Source organism: Austrofundulus limnaeus, unplaced genomic scaffold (assembly GCF_001266775.1).
Source record: "Austrofundulus limnaeus strain Quisiro unplaced genomic scaffold, Austrofundulus_limnaeus-1.0 Scaffold91, whole genome shotgun sequence".
In the NCBI taxonomy this organism is placed as follows: Eukaryota; Metazoa; Chordata; class Actinopteri; order Cyprinodontiformes; family Rivulidae; genus Austrofundulus; species Austrofundulus limnaeus.
In genome coordinates this window covers 472,063-494,111 of record NW_013952493.1, presented here as the reverse complement: position 1 = coordinate 494,111, position 22,049 = coordinate 472,063, and the positions used below count along the sequence as shown (strand labels likewise).

Below are 22,049 nucleotides of genomic sequence, written 5' to 3'. Positions count from 1 at the left end.
TACATACACTGCTCAAAAAAATAAAGGGAACACTACTGCTCAAAAAATTAAAGGGAACATTTAAACAACGCACGCTAACTCCCGATCTTAATCAATGAAATATTCGCATTGAGTACTTTGTTCTGTACAGAGTTGAATGTGCTACACAAAAGTTTGATTTACTTGGACTTAGCGTGCGTTGTTTTAAGTGTTCCCTTTATTTTTTTGAGCAGTGTATATATACACACACACACATATACATACACACACACACACACAGTCACAACTCAGATGGAGAGAAGTGTGTTTTCGTGTTTTCCGTCCCTTAAGCTAAATGTTGTGTTTTCCCTGACAGCTGAGGGAAGTGAACGCATCCCTCCATCAGTAAAAAAGAAAAAGAAAAAGAAAAAGAAAAACAAGGGGAGGAGGATCAAAAGGGAAAATGTCACAGGTGCATTAGGTTCAAATACCAGGGGTGAGTGCGAGTAAACTCACATTTAGTCTGAGTCAAGTCCAAAGGGGCCTCCGCTGACRCACAAAGTGAAACCATTAAACTCTCAGGCACACGAGCTCCTCTTTACAGAGATGTTTGTCTGTTAGCAAAATATCTCACGGGCCACTTGATGGATTCTAACGTGTCTTTCAGAAAATAATCACTGCATGCACGTCTATAGCTGATTAAATTCTGGATCCAACCGATTTAAAAATGGCCACCACAGACAACTGAACACAAAAAAAGAACACAAAAACAACCATGTTTCAGCCAGTTTCACAGACATGAACCTGAAAGTTTGTGTGGCTGTAGCTGAGAGTGATTCACAACACTGAGTGCTCCTCATTGTACAAGATATGTGCTTGAAACRTTAGTAATAAATGYTGATGTCRACCTTGTTTGTCTGTAAGCAAAATATCTCTTGGACCACWAGATGGAWTTKAATGAATCTTTCAGAAAATAATTACTGGTTATGCATCTACAACTGATTAACTTGTGGAGTCAATCTAAYAGCAGATGACCACTACAGCTTATCAAAATTAGCAAGCATAAAAATGACTGCAACTCTGTCCTTTTTAGAGATATTGAGCTAAAATTGCCTGTGARCGTAGCTGACTCATTCACAACACATAAACAGATCTGACATCTTATTGCAATATTGGACGTGATTGAACCAAACGTCAGTTGGACAAGGTTAGACCAAAATGGCTATAATTCCACATAAGATGATCATAATTTAAAAAAAAAAATCTCAGTGGGCGATATGCATTCCTTTAAGAAATATTAGGGCTTTAATATTTAAAAGCATTTAAAAGCTTGGTTTTGATTGACTTCCACAGACAGATTATCTCTTTAAACCACTGCTTTTTTWAAAAAGCTTAAATTTTCTAGCTTTAATCCAAACCTAAAACAAAACCAGGACTCATAAAAACAGCACCAGAGTGGAAATTATTATTATTTTTAAAATTATTCTCCAGCAGAACAAACAAGCGTGTTACTGTTTAAAATGATTTTCATGTTTATGTCCTATTTTGTCACACATGACATAAGCATCAGTTTTGAAATGGTTCCAGTTGAGCTTTTGTCCACTAGTGGTGCTGTAGAGGAATGTTTTTACACATTTTGTTGCATAATTTACACCCAGTCAGAGGTCTTGTTGTATCTCAGAGATGATTGTCAAGGAGCCGAATTTGCAAAGATGATTGGAAAAAGGCAGCAAACAAGAAAATGTTTGAGACAATTCAGGGTTTTAACGCTTGCAAAGAAAGAAATGTTCTCCCTGAACATGCACACGAACAAACTTTTTCATAAATAAAAGCACAGCCCGTTTGCATTTTGCAATCTTGACAGTATTTTAATGGGACATACGCATTATTTCTTTTCTACACACTCAGCAACTAAATTAGCAACATTAGAGAAAASTCAGAGTCACATTCTTGAGCTTTTTTCAGCTTTGTGTTGATCTCTAACAACTCCTATAGGCCAAATACGTGACTCTTCTGCTGCTAAATGCTCCAGTGTATTCACAATCAAGTTGCCAACATTATGTGCTTGCTGATTTGTGCTGGGCAGGCCCCAGATAATGGGGTTTTAAAAGGCAGGGAACCAAAACATTAAAACTGCAAGAGATAAAACCAAAAGAAGGAGCTTAACGGAGGTTATAAATCTCTACAAAGCTGCCTTCTCCTGGCATTTTTAGCATTTCCACATGACCTGAAACATATCTTTTGTGTTTTAATACTGTGGTCTTGTTGTTAAAGGGATGGTCTGGTCATTTTTAATGCCATGTTGTGTCAAATACTTGTAAATAGTTAGTGCTTCATTAGCTGTGATGTCAGCCATGGAGCACATGGAGAAAAGGTCTAGAAATACGGTAATGACCAACCCAATGGCTGATAACATCTGATAACTATTTGATTAAGAATTACTTCTAAATTGACCAGATTACTTATTTAAGTGTAACACAGGAAATAGATGGAAGAAATAGTTTTTTTTTTCAATGATAACTAATCAGATCATTTTAAGCAGSTTTATGTTCACTGGTGTCATTCTGGGTCAGATTTAAATCCTTCCTCTCGACCTGTTTCATCGGGTCAGGACCCCACTGTGTGTTATGAAATATAAAGCCAGGGTCTTGAAAAAAATCTACAGAATGAAAATACCTTTGAAAATAATTACTAGAGCAAATTTATCTTTAAACGTTACCAAAAGAAGATGTCATAAATGGATTAAAATCCAATCCAATCCAAAAAATCATATCAAATATTTTATAAACCTTTACACTGACATCAGTTTGCATTAAATGGTTATTTACATAGAGGTCTATGGTAAGAATAAGCAGCTAGCTGTCACACTTTGCTGTGCGAATGTTTTGTTTTTAGATGGTAGCAGTCCAGCTGGACTAGAAGTTAGCTTGTCAGAATTAAAGAATTATGGCTGGTGATGCTGCGCCCATAGATGCAGGCAGGCAGGTAAAACCTGAAATGGTTCAATCCAATTAAATAAATAAATAAATAAATAAAAAGCTTCATGCAGAGCAGCACAAAGAATGATCCAAATTGATCAGAAAACCCAGAGGAACAAACTGTGAGAATCTGTCAGCTGAACATGAACAAAACAAAGATATAAATGCAGGAGAGGGTGATTACTGAATGAGAACAGCTGGGAGGCAAATGAACAGGTGGGCTGAATGACTTATCAAGGAAGCTGAAGAAAACGATGACACTGGGAAAATCTAAATCTGCCAGATGAACACAGGAGACAAGCAAATAAATAAATAAATAAATACATAAATAACCACTCAGCAGCCAGGCAGCAATGAGCAGGAATTGCAAACATACTGATAATCGATTACAGAAACACAACGTAAACCAAAAAAAATTTAAGAATATCCTCACAGTTGGCAAATAAATAAACAAACAAACAAATAAATAAATAAATAAATCTTAGACTGAAAACATATTTACGGCAACAGGACAGAAAAATGCAGAGGTGTACAGAAAAGCAAGAAAATAAGGATACCAAATAAAAAAAATAAACATTCAAAATAACAAATAAACAAAAAAAAATAATGTAACACATTAATAGGCTGAAAAAAGTCCAAAAAGGATAATTAACCCTCCCACAAATTGTGACTCCAAACAAATTGTTTCTCCAAACTGACATTGTTCAACGAGCTATCTACAACAGGTAAGATASTGACTGTTTATAGCCTTTCCACATTACCCCTCTACAAAGGCTCTGAATGATCTTTTTAAGTCTTCGTTAAGTCAAATGTTGCAAACACACAGTAAGTTCATCATTAATAAACAAATGGCTGCTGCCCAGCAGGTTTATAAGTGCTGCTGCCGTCTGCCTCAGATATAAACTCACAGCATTAACAGCACTCTTCTGCAGCCATACATCCATTCATCCAGAGTGGCAGCCTCCCTCACCTCTGTTGTTGTGCTCGTCAGTAATGTGTGCAAATTGCTCCGAACACTCGAAAGAAGTAGATTCAAACCAGCCTCGAGTCGTCTGTGATGACATTATCCAGTAAAAATCACTACAAGACGAGGTTTTGTTTATGCTGCTGATCTGTCAGTCATTTCCTCCGTGTGGCTCTCGAGACGAGACCCCGCAGTGTTGCCCATGTTTTCTCCAGCCTCTGTGTGATTGTAAAGATAACAACAACAACCGCAACCTATCTTACAAACTGCAGCTCAGCTCTTAAATACACGCAAAAACGAATGTCAATTACCAAACTCGAGAAAATAAAAAAATCTAGCTGAAACTGTAATTATGTCGTTAGCATCCAGATTCTGCCACAGGGGCACGAATCAAGGCTGAACAACCTTTAGCAGGTGATTTGTGTCCACTTTGTTAATTTTAGATTTAGTTTCACTTAGTTTTTAGCCAAAGGACRAGCTAACAGTTCAGCTAACATTTCACCAATTTAAGAGGGTCATACCAATGTTCCCCAGATGATTACCCAGAACCACCTCTGTTTCTTGGTACAATGCCTGCTCTGTTTTTGTACATTTTCATTTGTTTTAAAAGACGTTTGAAGGGGGAGGTATCGGGGGAACATACGGACCAAGTGATTTATGAGGAAAAACTGGAAGGTGAGCTGATGGAGAGGCATCTTTGTAGGGTCTTTGGAATTAACCTCTGCAGGTTAAAGCTTTAGAGTGTTTTGATTAAAAATAAGATTTAGAGATTTTGTTTTACAGGAGACATATCATGCAAAACACACTTTTTTAGCTGCTAAATGCATTTTGTTGTGTAACCGGAGTCTATAAAAATGCATAAAAGTTTAATTTAGTTTGCTGCGTCGATAGGTTTTTGAGTGATATTTTTCAAATCGTTCAGTTTTCTCTGTGTTCTTTGATGTTTTCTAAACTATTACATAACAGTAATTGCTGCAGAACAGCCAAATAAGGTCTGGACTTACCAATTACAATTTTGTTGTCTTAATTCTCCTCTTGCTTTTGGATTTAATGAGACAGTATTGAAACGGATTGAAATCTGTGGTAAAAACAGCAGTGTCATCTCAGCTACATTTTTTTAGTGGGTATRCTATGCTTGGAGTACACCAGTTATTGTAATGTAATCAAATATTTATTTAGATTTTGAAGCATATTTAACACAGCAAAATTTCTCTGATGCTATTATTTGAATAAATGTACAACAAACCCAGAACAGCTGGCTTCTCCATATYATTGATAAAGCTTTGCAGGAGCTGATTTGCAACTACAGATATTATTTTGGGATGYGATTCTAGGGAAACAGATCCWAAATGTCCTGCAGCCTGGGCTTCAGTGGCTTCCACTGGTTTTTCTCCTGGGAAGTCTTTGAAAGACCTCAGCACAGGAAGTGCACGTTTTAGTAGTTGTTCTGCTTTTAAAAGTGTGATAGACTGAGCTCGGAGCTTCTGGGACAGGTTTGATGGTTCAGAAAGTGCATCAATCCTTAGTCCTGKGTCAGAAAGACATTATTTGCTTTGCAAACTACATGCAAGTCCTTTTATAAAATTGCTTTGTTTTTGTGCTCCTTGTTTGTGCTCCTGCAGCATTTTCAAGGTATGTAGAGTGCGCCACAGGACCAACACTGATATTACAGCATGGAAGCTGCTTGCCACCCATCGGGTGTTCAAAAYTCTGCCAATTCGTCTAAGCCTACTTCTTGTCCAGTTTCCAAAAGTTCTCTGGAGTTTTTTTTTTCTTTTTTTTACTGGACTGGTTGTATAGATTAGTAAGCTTTTCCATGAATGCTTTAAAATGATCCTTGCCCACAGCATCTGATACAGCAGGCTCTGGACGATGATTCGTTCAGTGCCGTGTGAAGAGGTTAGAACATTGCAGTCAGCCCRGTTGCCACACCTGAATTTCTGCCTAACATAACAGCAGCTCCATAACAAACAAATGCAATCAAGTTTATATTGAAGCCACTCGTCAYTGAAGCCTGCAGTGTCCAAACAGTTCAGCAAAGCTTTCTTTATTCCTTCTGCTGTTTGGCTCTCCAACTCAACCRGCTCCAGAAACACAAATTCAGGATTCGTGACTGTCAGAGGTAGCCTCATCAATGAGGATGGACAGTTTGCTTGAAGAGACCATGCTGTTCACAATTTTTGTCTAAATTTCTTTTGCAATATGTTCAACCATTTTTGTGCAAACTAGTGCCCATGTTGACACTATTTTGTTTTCTTAAGTTTAATGAGATCATGATCAGTAAAAGGTCTATACATCTTGGTATACATCTTGCAAAACATACAATTACATTCATTAGTAACTGCTTACACTTTCGCGCTTTGACTAACTGAAACCTGCAAATAAAATGATCAGACTTTATATATATAATACCTGTGTGACAAGTACTGTAAAATATTTTATGAGCAAAATATACTTTACTAAACTTTTGAAATCTCTGACTATTAGACAACTATTTACACATTATCAAGCCATAATATATTAACTAGTAAAGATATTTTACCATCAATATGACTAAATGCTACTCTAATCTGCATGGATTTTTTTATGCACTAAATTTTGTATAAGCACTGGTTCCTATATGGTTGATGGTATTTACCTGACTTTATACAAAACCATGTACTAAACCAGGTTCTAAAAAAACATTTTCTATTTTCTATAAATATTTCTATTGTCATTAACATTGAAAATCCTCTAGCTGCTTTGTCTCCTGACCATGCGCTCGACTTCAGTGTGTCAAACCTGTTCCCGTCTACATCCCCAGCCCATCATAAAGGAGCTTCTGTGGAAACCAGTCCCAGAGCAGTGAGCTGTGGAAGAGAGCTCAGCTCAGCCAATGGCTGTAAGCCTCAGAAGGAACAGGAGGAAAAGGCGTATGGCAGCAGAGTAGAGAGGAGCAGTGAAGAGTTTGAGCTGGTCATGTGATAAACATACGCTGCATGACATGACTGGTTGTCATGTGAAAAGGGGGAGGTGAAGAAATTATAACTGATTTAAATTGCATACACAAGGTAGAGTAGATTATTATGTCGGGAGAGTGGCTTCGAGCAGCCTAGGGACCCCTCACTGATGATGTAATCATAATCAAATAGGTGGAGCCACGCCTGGAGCTTTTGTTAAAACCAGTTGTACTTCCTTCCTTCCTGAACTCTTGGTCACTTGATTAAACCAGACTTCAGCAGGGAGCGCTCTTTGGTTTTGWATGGTTTCTCTTTAATAATCTTTTCCATGCATTTGTACATTCTCCGTATGGTTAAGCACACATCCTTGTGACGAACACGCGTAACAATATTTTCTTTCAGACAGATTGTCACATATCTTACTATTCGGTCAGCAGAGACTGTTGAGGCTTTTAAATCTTTGCTGAAGACTCACCTTTTTTCTTTGGCTTTTCATTAAGACCGAGTTGGAGATTCAGTTAGAGCTTTTTAAATATTTTATTGTGTTTCTSTATTGCATTTGTGTCTATTATTTGTTTGTCTTTTGATACAAGTCTTGACTGAACTGTAAAGCACTTTGGTAAGCTTTTGTTGTTTTAATRTGTTATRTAAATAAATTTGACATTGACAYATCATTTTAAGGGGTTATACAGAAGCTTTTCTTGTGGGTATATGGCGTATACCAGCACATCACATAGACTACACCACTGGTAAATAAGGAACATTAGTTTTTTTATGGTTTGTTTCTCAAATTTCATGAGGTGATTTTGTTGCAATGTAGTCAATGGGATATTTTAATGTGTTAGCCCACCCACCARTATCACCACCGGCTGCCACTGAATCACCCCACCCCTCCTGCAGATGTTGGTAAACCGTCCAAGACGCATCATCCTTGACTCACGTTGATGACAGAGCACGATGACAGAGAGTCGATGATGGACGACGTGGACAGTTGCCTCCAACAGCCGAGGCTCAGATTTCTTGTACTGACGCCAGAGCGAATTAAAATTAGCTTTGAAATTAAGGATTGCTGCTTCACGTTATCATTGCCCCTCCCCCACACTTGATACTCCCTACTCCCCTGCAGAGATAACTTGGCAATGTCACAAGAACTCTTTGAATGTTTTTGGCCTTTTTAAGTATGTAAATGAGCTGAAATTGAAAGAGACACAAGGAAATCTCAACTGACAGCCACCATCCCCTACAGGCATGCTGCCAGCCTTCTGCTTCTGTCTCACTTAACTTCCATGAAAAGTTGGGACTTTTTTGTGTTTTTTTTTCCTCGTTTTTTTTTCTCTTCTTCTTCTCTAGATACGAAGCTGTGAGCTCCGACAGGTCCAGGTTCTTGTATCTCGCGTTGCTTGGAGCTTGGCAGTTGCTGAAAGGCACAAACGTCTGAAGCGAAACGGGACGTCCCTTTTGTGGCTCCCGTGTTTTCGCTCATTAGCGTGACAGAGTACTTTTCTTCCCCCCGGGGAGGATGCGGGGTTAATATTTGTAAATACTAATTAATGAACGTCATGCCCCCCCGTTATGCAACGCCGCAGCTAGAAGACAACGCATGCCGGAAATTGTCCAAACCAACAGGCTTTTCTAGACGTGATCTTGATCCCCCGCATGGCGCTCGCCCCKCTTTTTGTTGAGCGTTCAATGAGGCAGAAATGAAGAGATGCCGGCAGCAAACATGTGGGCGTGTGTCAGAGTTTGCAATTAGGACCAATGCAATGACTTGTCTATCAGAGCTGTGCGTGGCGCTAATGGGCTTTCATTTATCCGTAATTCTTTTTCCCCCTCTGTTTTCTTTTCATTCCCTTTGTGAATAAATACCAATCCGATTAAATTATCCCAAGTTGAGCATCTAATCATCATGACACACATAATCAAGTCATAACGAGCTAAATCTGTCCCTAACACAAAGAACTCTGCACATTTATGTTTGTCCACCAGTGTTCATCACACAGGTGCAGTGAAGTTCATCAGTGAAGTTCATCACTCCAGGAAAAACAACTGAGGTCAACAGCGAAGAACAGTTTGAATCGATGAACCAACAAACATCACTTTATCTGAGGAATCAGCAGCTCGCTTTGTCTTCCCRAGGCTTTGCAGGGATTTTCAGCTCGTGGTTTTAGTGCCCTGGGAATAATTACCACTTTTGTGCTGTCATCAGTGAAAAACTCTTTTCAGTGAAAGATCTAATGTCCGAAGCACATAAACAGGCAGATATTTCCCTCAGGATTTAATAGAGACCAAAAACAGAAGKAAGAAGACAAGATAATGTGAACAAAAAGATTACTTGAAATAAATCTTTCTGGCCAGTGTCATAATGTGTGGGTTTATCATTTTATTTTAAATCTAGTTTCTGTCTTTTGGGGATTATTTTYTTACCCCAGTTTGTTTTCCAGGATTTGAGCAGTTAGATAACTTGGATCTTGATTTGAAGTATTTTTCTATTTAAGGTGATACAAATAGTTCCTCAGTTTAAATCCTAATTAGATTTGTTTCATGTTGATGTGCTGATGTACACCAGTTGTAGTGTGTTTATTACTTTTCCAATTGTTTTTTCTAGCTTTCTGTGTTAGCCTTTGAAAAAGAGTCCTGCATCCCTCCTGGTGGTCCCCAAAAGATAGAAACTTAGGGACCATCCTCATACGAATGGTGATTTGTGAATATCGAACCATTTTTTTTAAAATCGTTTAAGTCTTGCTTCCTCATAAAAACTGAATTTTAGGAGTCCCCAAACAGTGTTTCTTTGAAAATAGGCCCTACAGCAAAATAATATTTAAATACCATGTTTGAGTGTTTGTGTGGACAGCCAAAACACAACTTTAAAAAAAAAAACAATGGTTTCATTTACCCACCTCTATTTGAAGCGACAATCTAAGCATGTCTAATGCAACAGCAACAAAAACCACAGTAGATTCCATGCCTGTATTTGTATTTGTGCTGCAGATGCTACAAARTCTAAGATATGCTACTTGGTTCATGACCAAAGAGAACTCCATAAGGAACACAGAGAAGTTTTGGTGTTTCGTGCTTCCTGCCTTGTTTCCTGTTTTCTGGTGTATTGTCATGGGAATGTTACAGCACCACCTACAGGCCTGGCATAGACACTACAGATACTGAAGTTTGTAAGTTTAGCGGTCACAWTAGCCATTTTTCATTAAAGTGAAGATGAATACAACCTCCCACATAGSAAAATTCTTCTGGCCCAGTTCTGGCCCACACAATGCACCAACACTAACAGTCAGCCCAGAGACTGCAAAGAGACGGCCCTTTGGTGGCCCAGATATAGATTGTCAGAGGTGGTCCATGCACGGGCCAGCACCACATAAATGGTAAAAAWGGTAAATGGCTTGAACTTCTATAWTAACCAGACAAACACTGAGCCAGTTGTGRTRTGCCATCCTAACAGTGCCATCATTGCCAGAACTGACCCACATCCAGTTGAAAAACCACTTGCCATGTTAGCAGGGCCAGCTTGGCACCAGATCTACCCCCACCTGTCTTATGGGCTCTTGCTAGACTGTGACAGTCTGTTTAGTTGTATCTTCTGAAAAGTTTTTCTTGACAAATTCCTTTTGGAAGGTCTTTTGATCCCCGCTTCGGCGCTGCTTTTGGTTTATTTCTTTAATGAATCATCTTATTAACATTGCCTCTGGTGACTGCTGCTTTCAGGTTGACTTGCTTGAATGTTGTCAAAAGAAATAAAGCAACTCTTTAAAAAAAATCACCCTATTTATTTTTAAAGTTCAAAGTCTTGAACTGAAATAGTTTGATGTTGACGAACATTCATGTAGATCAGATTCCTTCCTCTTTGTATCAAACCTTGCAGTTCATGTAGGAGAAAATTTATTATTGACAATATTCCTATGTGTGCACCGAAAGGTCAAAATTAAAAAAAATATATCTTTTTTTCTTATCCTTTTTTTGTGAGCAATGTTAAATTTTCTGCATTCCTCCCTGAGAAGTACCTTCTGCTCTAACACATTGCTTTGCACAGCGGATAGCCTTGAGAGTGTGGAGAGCTTGGTACAATCTCACAATCTCATTCATCAAACTCCCTCCGTTTGTGCTACAGCTCAAGGTTGACTGCCATTCACTCTTATAGCTTATCTTGACTCTATTTTCCCCTTTACAAGTGTAGAAGTCACTGAGTTTAAAAGGACTTTGTGGACTCATCCTCCTTGACTTTTCATTGAAGCCTATAGGAGGTTAACAAATCATTTTAGTCTTGATTGTGTAATTGAAAAATGTGAATGGGCCTGAAGTTGTAGTTATGCATATTCTCTAAAAAGCACTGTTCTTTGTTCTTATTTGGTGTTAAAAAGCACCCGAAGTAGTCCACAGAAACATCTCAAACGGTGGACCAGAGAAGGGGGTGGTAACCTGCACCCTKTTTCATCTGTCACAGCTGCAGATACTTCTCTCATCAGCCCTGGTCTTTATTGCTTTTCAGTTTTCATTCACAGCTCAGTGAATGTGTTCCAAAACTACGTACGGTTTTCCTAATTAAGGCTAACGTTTTTTTTACTTAATGCTGATGTTACTGAAAAGAGCACTATTCAAATCACTGAAGCTGACCCTCTCATCCCCTAAATTTATATTCATATTTGAAACTGGCATTTCTTAGAATAATGCATATTTCCTGGTATTTTATATGCCAAAGTTTGAAACAAAGCTTGTGTGGGGCATGTTATGGAAATGGCTCTCAGCTACTACCTCACCAATTTTAAGCTTCAAATTTGTAAAATGGACATGTGTTGTTGTCATTTTTATTTTTTGCTTGCTAAGGTTGATTAGCTGYAGCGRCTATCTTGAATCAGGTTGATTCCAGATTTACCCCACAGGATTACTTTTTGAGCGTTTCAATAAAGYCTTTTCCTACCTCAGAGTTCTTTCCTTTGAAACAACAGATCAATTAAGATAAAACTGCGAGTTTTTCGAACTGTAACAACATTCGACATGAACTTAAGTCAAATTTGCGAGGCGTCTTTTCTTCTTTTTATAATTCGTTCCAAAACTCAGCTTCACACTTGGCCGGTGCCCTTCTCTGCCCGTTCATCCCTTGTAAATTTAAAAGTTATTTCACAGCAGAATGCCCTGGAATATTATTTATTTATTCTTTTACACAAATCAAGTCTGACTCTAAATTCCCATGTGCTGTTGAATATCTCTGAGGGGCCCGACGCGGACTCTAATGGGCCGTGCTCATGATCCGACTAAACACATGCCTTCACAGAGATCCCCATCGTTGCCCGTGACATTTATTTCCCCGTGACACTTGCAGGGTTGACGGAGTTTCTTTTTAGCTGAAAGGTGCTTTCAAGTGCTGCACCACAATCTTCCTGTCATGAACCGAACATTACTGTGAAAATATTCCCTCTCACAAAGAAATTGTGTTTCTGCCGTGAGCAAAGTGGCAGAGACTTTTCACTGATTGCACACTTGTCAGCGAAGCAGGTTGTTGCTTGTCACTTCAGTCACCTGAAGCTGTTTGTAATTCGTTTTTTTTTCTCTTTGCTGGGAAATACTATTTTCTCTGTAATATATCAATATTGTGCCTGTTCTGTGACAGCGATATGTAGTAAGTGTTCATTGACCCGATCATAATTACAGAACAGTGTATTTTAAAGAGAAAAAGTTGGTGTTTCTTTTAAGATGGAGTGCCTTTTGCTGGCAACAAAGTCTTTTCTGATATTCTTAAAGGCAGCTATTGTCTCCTTGAAGTCATCAAATATAATTTATGCACAGCAATTAGTCATGGTGATATTTCTGCTCTTCAAGCGGACGGAAAGCAACAAGGACTTCACAGTGTTTGCCCACACACACAGCTGAACACAACAAAAGAGAGCACCTCAGCTACAGGGACTAATAATAAGAAAGATAAAAGAATAAAAAAGGCACCAGCAGGTGATGACAGATAAATGAAAGGATAGATTAATTGGTTTTGTGATCTCTCACCGCTTCAAGCAAAAAGGCCATAATTGTGTGTTCATTTGTCTGCGGTGTTAGCAAAATATCTTCATAAATCCCTGAAAGGATTTCAGTGAAACTCAGAAATCATCTAACCCAATTCAAAATGGACACTGTAGCCTACAGAGCTTAAAACATAAAAAACATGGCTATAATTCATTCAGTTTTACAAATACTGAGTTAATTTTGATGTGATCATGTCTGAGTCAACCTCAAAACATATTCTTAGTAATAACACAACTCGTTAGATCTCACAAACTGCGTAACATATTTAACGCCATTTACAAAGTTTCTCCAAAATGGCTAAAACTCCATGCATCAGAAGAATGAGGCTATGTTCACTCTGCAGTAAATGGCACAAATCCTTTCATTTTTATGGCCCATGTTGCTCCTGTCTGATTTCTTCTCATCTAATTAGTAAAAATAATGCATACATATGTGCATATACAGTACATAGTACAGTCACGGCAAATACTTGGATAACACAAGAAAGTGACAGTCTGAACATGGCAAATAAAATGATCTGAACCTCTGTTTAATCTCAAACTATTCAACTAAATTACATTTTTAGGTTATTTAGACTAAAGATGTTTTGAAACAAAGAACGTATGCAGTCCATTACTATGCCAAAGGATTGGATGACTCTGGAGAAACTTTTTCTTTAAAAACATGTCCTCTTGGCTCTGGCATAAAGATGTAAAATTTGAAATGGAGCCTGCAGGAGTCTCCCTGAGCTGTGCTGTCATTGGCTCTGACAGGGCAGCCATACTCTGTCACATGACTCACACTGACCCCAAAATGCTTTTTTCCACCCTCTTTCCCCTCCCAATGCACGGAGAATATATTTCTCTGAGTGTCAGAAATGCTGCGAAACGCTCCTTTGTGTTATCCACATGTGACCCATTTGCTCCAGTTACATTTGGAAAGTCTAGAAAAGCTGTATGAATATTTTATTTTGTCCCATTCGAGTGTGCTGCTGCAGCCTCGGACACACTTTATGGACTTCACGTTCACAAAGGTGTGTGTGTGTATGTGTGTGTGTGTGTGTTGCTCCTGGAGGAACATTTTTTCTTGCGTAGTTTGCACCGCTGAGCATCTTACATTCGAGTGACTGAGTAGTCATTTTATAATTTAATGAGTTAGAAAATGGAGGTGTGTGTTTGGAAAGTGTGCAGCGCAGATCTATTAAAGGATGTCATTTAGTTGCATTGTGGGAAGTGTTGGATGCTCAGCTTTTTTTTAAGCTGCAGAGACTCTTTACTGTGGACAAACAGTCAAATATGTGGATATTTGCACACTCAGGCCTCAATACACAATACAGATGAGATGAAACATGATCTAAAAGAAATCCCATAATGATATCCTCGGGGATCCTCTCTCAGGCTCTGGATTCAGACTTGTCTGTTTTTGTTAAACACAGTGGCGCTTTTGCACAACAGGATGCCCTGAAGGTGCAATGGCACGTTTTAATAGCTCGATTAGTATTCATCTTCGTCCTGCGTTACAGTTTTCAGTCGTCCTGCTTCATGACCCCGGCACGTCAGCTGGGAGCAATGTTTACCACAGGTTTTTTTTTTTTGGTTTTTTTTTGGCTCCATTGGAGACTTCTGGTCAGCTTAGATCAAATCAGCTCTAAAAAAGGGCCTAAATCTGCTTAAAGTAAAAAAAAAAATGCAGTTTTATCCCAGTGGTTTAAGTATAATTTAATGGCTGCATGTGTGTCATCAGGTTAGTCCTGACTGCTACTCCACAATCATAATGGAGGATTTTCTGGATTATTTAATGCCTCAGACAGAGCAGCTTAATAATCAATGGCGCCTTTTTGTGTGCCCCCCCCCCACCCACCACCCTCCCCTGCCACATTTTTTTTTTGTTTTAAGCAAAAGTGAGAGTGAGACCATCTGTTCCCCAGACCTAAAAGCAGCAGCATTTTGAATAATTCATTTCTCTGACTGTAAGACATTGTTGGAGACATTTGGTCGTGCTCTAAGAGCTTAGCTCAGGTCTGGAGGCACAGCGCCTTTCCCTCACAGCCAAGCAAAAATAGTAATGGATCCCCGGGGAGTCAAATATAGGAGTTATCTATACTTTTCTGCCAAACACTTTCTCTTTTCGTGGGCTTTTCTCCTATTAGRTGCTAAGATTTCTCTGTCTTACTCTCAGTTTGACAGGAAGTAGCATCTCTACATCTTTTAGATGGCTTCAGTAAAATTCACAATCTGCTTTTTTATGAATGAGRTGGCAAGTGTATCTAAAAACCTACCAAAACCTGCTTCTATCTCCCTACTTTACAAGTTTTTCATAAACAGTAAACGTGGTCACTTTCTGTCYGCAGGGTCTCGAGCACGGTTTGAMGACAGCGCTCCTCGGATAGCCGAAGACCCCTCGGATTTGATCGTCTCCAAGGGGGAGCCCGCCACGCTCAACTGCAAGGCGGAGGGCCGACCCACTCCCACCGTAGAGTGGTACAAAGATGGGGAGCGTGTGGAGACCGACAAGGACGACCCCCGTTCTCACCGCATGCTCCTGCCCAGCGGCTCCCTCTTCTTCCTGCGCATCGTCCAYGGGCGCCGGAGCAAACCGGACGAGGGCGTCTATGCCTGCGTGGCCCGCAACTACCTGGGAGAGGCCGTCAGCCGGAACGCTTCGTTGGAGGTTGCCAGTAAGTCTCTTTGGTTTGGATGTTCATTCGCACCTGAGTGGTCTCCTGGGGGGAGTGTGTTCACATGAGCATATAGCAATCGAATAAACGGCCAATCAGATTCAGATTCCCAATCTGATTCAGCTTGACTGGAATGAATTATTAATCCGAATGTGAGGGGTTGTTTATGCTGTTTATTTAATCCAAAAACATTTTAATCTGATCAAAAAATGTTGTTGTAAACATAGCTATTGATACCTCCCTTGAATCAGAATATCTCATACCGTCTTTTTCTGTTCTTATTGACCTCCACTGAAGGCAAAGATTGAGTGACAATATTTTTGCCCACGTGTGTTTGTCTATACTGTTAGCAAAGTATCTCATAAATCACAGATTGGATTAGCTTTCAAATCATTGGATGTGCATCTACAACTGAAAAACATTTGAAGTAAATTCGATTTAAGATGGCCGCCACAACAATGAAATCTTAGGCCGGCGTCACACTACAAGCAAATCATGCYGATTTTTGCCCTTCCGACAATCTTGAGGAAGTCCAGATAATCATGATGGCGCTAAAGATAATCATAGCAGATATTCCCGCCGTGGGTGGTGAGTTACGAATGATCTAGTCAGCTCGGAAGGACGTTGGAACCGCTCTGACCTCAAATCGGAGATATTCAACATATTAGATTTTTTTGGCCCGATATCATAGTGTGTGTAGTGTTCACTCGAGCCCTCAATCTGTGAATGAGACGTGTAGCCAATCAGAAAGTGAGGTAACGTAAACACGGAGGGGAATCCAAATACAGAAGACAAAAAAAAATAAACTGTCATAACTCACCAGAAAGTCTGCTGGATGTTAAAAGTCCTATGAAATTGTTTTTCCTCTGGTAAAAATAGTCCACAAACGATCAACATTGTGTCTTCCTTGTTGCAGATRTTTATTTACTTTGAACTCATGTCTCTCTGGAGGTCACGTGACATTTTTCCWCGGACATCTGAATTCTCGCGAGATTTCAGGAAGTCTCGCGGGATTTAATATCTGACATCCGAATCAAGAATGAAATATCTTTTCGTGTGTGGTGTGTTGTCTCTTGCTGTGTGGCTGTACACCACACACTGTAGGACCAAAACTGGTAGATCCATGATTTTTTTATCCTCACGTGTGGGCTATCGCAGTGTTTGAAAATCGGCCGACTGGTTTAAAATCTTGTAGTGTGACAGCCTTTAGCAAACATAAAAGTGGCTTAACTCAGTCCAGTTTACAGGCATTTAGCTTACGGTAGCTGAATTTTCTCCCCAACCCAAAGTTTTCACAATCACAAATGGAATCAGATCTGTCTGTTTGTTAGCAAAATATCTTACACACCACAAACAGATTTTGAAATTAGTCCAATTCAAGATGGCTGCCACAGCCAACTGGAATGGCCTGGGGTCTTTCTGTGTGGAGTTTGCATGTTCTCTTCATGCTTGCGTGGGTTTTCTCCAGGTACTCTGGTTTCCCCCACCCCTAAAAACATGTACAATAGGTTACCTTCAGGCCCAGGCCTCCCTTGATAAAAAGATCTGAGATCTCAACGGGACTTGCCTGGTTAAATAATGGTTAATAATAATAATAAACTGAAGAAACAACCATTTATRTGTTTTTTAGCTCTATATTTTTAGCTTAATATTTTTCAAATTGGTAAAGAATCTTCACCGAATTGACAAATATAGAGCTAAAATTTCATGTGGTAGTAACTGAGTATTCACATATACCCTGACAATGACATATTATGTGACATTTTTGCCTAAAATATTAKATTTATCTGTTGGTATTACCCATATTTCTCTGATAGCAAAATAGCTCAAAAACAACTTTTCAACATAATGATTTCAATCTAAAACTCTGACATAATAGATATGGATTCTTTCAAAGAAACCTAGACCCTAAATCATTTGGTGTTTAAATAAAWTTTTTTAAAGAAAACTAAACACATACTGGCTTCCCACTTTATTGATTCAGTCCATCTCAGCCTTGGTGCCACACTCTGCTTTTAGTGTAAATTTGTAAATTTGATTGCTAACAGGTAAAATAAAGAGGCACCACTGTTACCACTCAGTTAAATAAACTCATGTGTGTTGCGTTAAATGCCGTCTGATTGCAGTCAAATTATAAAATARCACATAAGAGCTGAACGCCGAACTGAAATGTCCACAGCTGAGCTAACTGTGTCAACTTTTCATCCTAATTTTAGCTCGATAGTCAGGCTCCATTCAGCCGTGGAGATAAGATGTAAAGTCGGTACTTTAAAGTGTTCATGCAAAACATCCACAGGATTGTAATCATCCCTTCACGCTACTCAGACCCAATCTGCAGCCTGGAGCTGAGAACAGGAACATTTTAAAACACTTTTATTCACTAAAAACATTTTTCTTGATTACACTTTTATGTAATACACCCATATCAGATGCATAAAATTGACTTCTACTGAAGTATTTTTTATGGCATGGATTTGCGTTGACATGGCGATTCAGAGAAGAGAAGATTAAACCGGAACATCCCAGAATTCTCCGTTTTAATCTATTCAAATTTGTGTCACATTAAAAGCATTTATTTAAACAAAAAATCAAACATGTTTATGTCTGTATCACAGCAAATATAAAATGTAGATTTGATTGAAGATATTTAATGAAAAATCACCCTTTAAAATTCTTCATTGTCAGCAGGTAACTTTAATATTATAAAAAGGTTCTCCCAGTTTAAATGCTTTAAAAAGGTCCACATTCAGCACTGGTTTAACTTCTGCAGGTTCTGCAAAGGCCTTCTCAGAGTTTCATTTATTTTTACACACTAAACTGTGTGCTCTACTTTTATATTCTCACTCATACACTGATAAAAATATCAGGGTGGGTATAAGTGTCATGCCCAAGGCACTTAAAGACACTTCAAAAGCTTTTAACTTTTTAGCTAGCTTTTTGCTAAAAGGCTAGCTAAATACTAAAAGTTGAAAATTGCCCAGGTAATAATTAAAAACTTAGCATTGCAAAAGTTTAGCTAAAAGAAACAAACGTAGCAAAAGGCTAACTAATAGCTAAATTAATCAAAATGCAAGCTAAAAGCTAAAAGTGGTGATGAACACTTTTCACTTTTTGAATTACAAAAGGGAGAGTTCACAAAATTATCACTAAAATCTAAAACTATAAATCAAAATGATCAAAAATAGCTAAAATCTATAAAGTAGCAGAACAGTCAATAAAGCTAAAACTATAGAGTCAGATTGGCTTAAAGTATTAAAAGGCTAGCTATAAGCGAACATTTGCATAATAAAACTAGCTAATAACTAAAAGTAGCAGAATGATACAGAAAAACTAAACGTAGAACAAGAAAACAAAAACAGAACAAGTATGCTGAAGTAGAATAAAACATGCATTTTGAATGAATTGAAGCAATTTCAATGCATTTCTATGGCGAAGTATTGATGTAAAAACTTAAAAAAACATTTTGTAAGACATTCTGCAAATTTCCTGAATGAGGTGAACTTTGTGATGTTGAAATAGAACAAAGATCTGAGAAATAAACTGAGAAAAGTGTGCAGAAAAATAAATACTGTGAATGCTGAATTAGCTTTCACACAAACAATGAATTTTACAACAATATTGATTGAAACTGAACAAAAAGTCAAAACCAGAAGCACAATTAAACTAGACAAAGGAAACAATATAAATGCAAAACATACTCAAATTTATAACAGGTGTATTTTTCCTCTAAAAAAAGTGATAAAGCATTCAAAAGTGACCAAAAATCAATATGAAAATGAGCTGCCTGAAGCAGCCATTTTACTGTCAGCATTGTGTAGGAGGGAAATATGCCAGGTTGGAAATTAGTTGGCTGTGGTTCAATATTACAGAACAAAAAGAGGAAAATAGTAGAAAACTGGTGCTGCTGACTTGTCTGAACATCTGTCTTTTAACATCCAGATCCACAGTTTCAAATCCAGATCTAATCCTCAACCCTTTAATCAGGAAATACTGATGGTTTCTAAAGTTGGACCGGAAAACGAATCAGCAGCGATCAGTTGTCCGACGTCCTGCCCCGCCACCTTCTGTCGCTGACATATTGTCTGAGGAGCGCGGCGTGTTCGGATAACTGCCGGGGCTTGTGCTATCGTCCTGCCTCCCTGATGGCTCTGCCAGCACCGCTCGGCCTCCAGGCTGAACCGCGGCGCTCCTTGGCATCAGGAAATGGATTAGTCAGTCAGTTGATTAGGGGGGAAGAAGCAAAACAGATTAGCAAGGTCGAATTGTCCTCGTTTAAAAGCGTGCGCGTGCMCACAAAACGGCAATTTGAGCCGAGTCTTATCTTCCTCCATGCTGAGGCTACGTCTCTGTGTGTTTTTGTGTGTGTGTTCTTCTGGCTGGCTGACCTCAACTGCAGCTGGGCCCAAAAATAAAGGCACACTCCTCAGATATAATGCATATTTGGAGCCACAAGCCTCCGCCGCTCGTGCAGATATCCRAGCCGGGAGCAAACGTGAAGCTTACACAGTCATATGGGTCATTTTAAAGAGTGCAGGATGAAATTTAGCATTGTGTCCTGCTGCAGATTACAGCTCGCTGATACTGAGCCTGGGATGATTCACCTGCAGCCACACAATAACTAACACTATTAATAAATGTCTGTTTTGTTTCTAATCTCTCTGCCTGCAGCCATTCGGGGCATATGCTAAGACATCRTGGTGGTGGACCGAAAGTCTCCCTCCCTTCTGTGTCACTTGTGCTGACTGTGGGGTAAATAGTGACCCAATTAGGCTGTGGYAGAGAGGTGGTAGAGGGGGGGATTCAATGAGAGACGAGCTCTAAGCTGGTGGTCTTTGCACATCTGTGTGAGGTTAGGGTCTGAGAAACAACAGGTGGGAGGAGGAGGAAGAGCTTTAAACTCCCACTGAGYGGTAATTAATACCAATGCATCTGTTGGACTGTTCCAGCTCCTAGGAGGAACCAGGGGAGCTGATCTAACCTGGTTTTAACAACATGAGTAACTCGTTCTCGCCAGTGAGTGGTGCATAATTCATTAGGCTGCATGACTAAGACTTTTACTCTGCCACACACTTCACTGCACAGGGAGGCTTTGTTCTAAATATTGCAGAAAAACAGGCCATATTCCTCCGAACTGCAGGGTGTCGTAGCTGCAGATTACAGAAGCCTCGTGTTGGAAAGTTCCCTCCATAATTTCCTGCGGTTTTCTTTTCTATTTATTACAGACACTAATGATACTTCAGCACACCCCAGGAGATGCTTTGTCGCATTGGTGTCCGCTGAAATTAAGAAAACTGAACTTTTTTTTGCACCATGGAAGCAGAGGTTTACTGTCACCAGCATAAAACGGGACATTTTACTGGGCTTTGACTGTTCAACTCAAATTTGAGTCGATATTGGGGTCGAAAATGTGCAAATCTGCASTCTCAATCAGCCATGCAATCATGGCTTGTTGCCATGGACAGTTTGAAAAACTGTATTCAGTGTCACACACTTTGTTTTGTTAGTCATCTGGGCCCATTTAGTACCCACCTTGGCAGTTTCCCCCCATATTTCTGATTTAATCTACTGAAATACACTTTTGAAATGAAGAATTTTTCTTTATTTTTGGCATGAGCATGTAGATGAGGGCATCTGGTTTGTACCCTGAACGCCTGCCTAGGGAGGTCTTCGGGGCACGTCCAACTGGGATAAGAGCCCGGGGATTATGTCTCCAGGCTGGCCTTGGAACACCTTGGAATCCTCCTGGAAAAGCTGGAAGAGGTGTCTGTGGAAATGGATATTTGGGTTTCCCTGTTCAAGCTGCTGACCCAACAGAGGGTGGATGGATGGATGGATGGATGGATGGATGGAGACACTAAGCACAATATGAGAAGAACTAATTACTGAATGAATGCAGCTGTGTGATTGCATATTAAGTGTACCAGACTACAACCAAGCAACCAACAAACCAACCAACCAACCAACCAACCAACCAAACTTTAAAGGGGCAATATCGTGTAAAATCAACTATTTTGAGCTTTTGAGCTATTACTCAGTCCAGTCCTTTAAAATGATTTGAGGAAATGTATTTTTGGATGCCAAGGACCATGACACGGTTCTTAATAAGTGGTTTGATTTCATTTTTGGAAGTAACCTTCTGGCGAAAAAATAAAAATAGATTATATATCTGTGCGAACCACTTTAAGGATGATAGCTTTCTGATTAAAAGAGAATTTAACAGTGGACTAATAACAAGATTATCACTAAAATATGATGCAGTTCCAACACTCAGAAGGACACAAAAAAAGTCCTCTGCCCAGGTAAGCTGAGAAAAAAAAACATGTTTTGTTCGGTTGTTTGGTTGATCTCTGATCCATGGTTATAGTTCATAACTTATTTTACAGTCTGTGATCTTTAGTTGGCTTATACACCATTTTAAATTAGCTTAACTTTGATGTGTGTGTCTGTGAGGGTGAATGGGAGATAACTCACCAAGCTGAAATGTCACCTCTCCACTCGCTCTGGTTCTTCAGACAAACGTAGTTTCCGGGTCCAAC

At 39.2% G+C, this 22,049-nt stretch overlaps 1 protein-coding gene across 3 annotated transcripts in view; it reads left to right on the top strand.

Annotated features, from left to right (window-relative positions):
- LOC106520370 (roundabout homolog 2) overlaps window positions 1–22,049 on the top strand; it is an 87,086-nt gene that overhangs the window by 954 nt on the left and 64,083 nt on the right. For all 3 annotated transcript variants that reach the window (XM_014012416.1, XM_014012415.1, XM_014012414.1), the window contains exon 2: window positions 15,187–15,513. In XM_014012416.1, coding sequence (XP_013867870.1) covers window positions 15,187–15,513 — 327 coding nt within the window. The remainder of the gene's footprint in view (window positions 1–15,186; window positions 15,514–22,049) is intronic.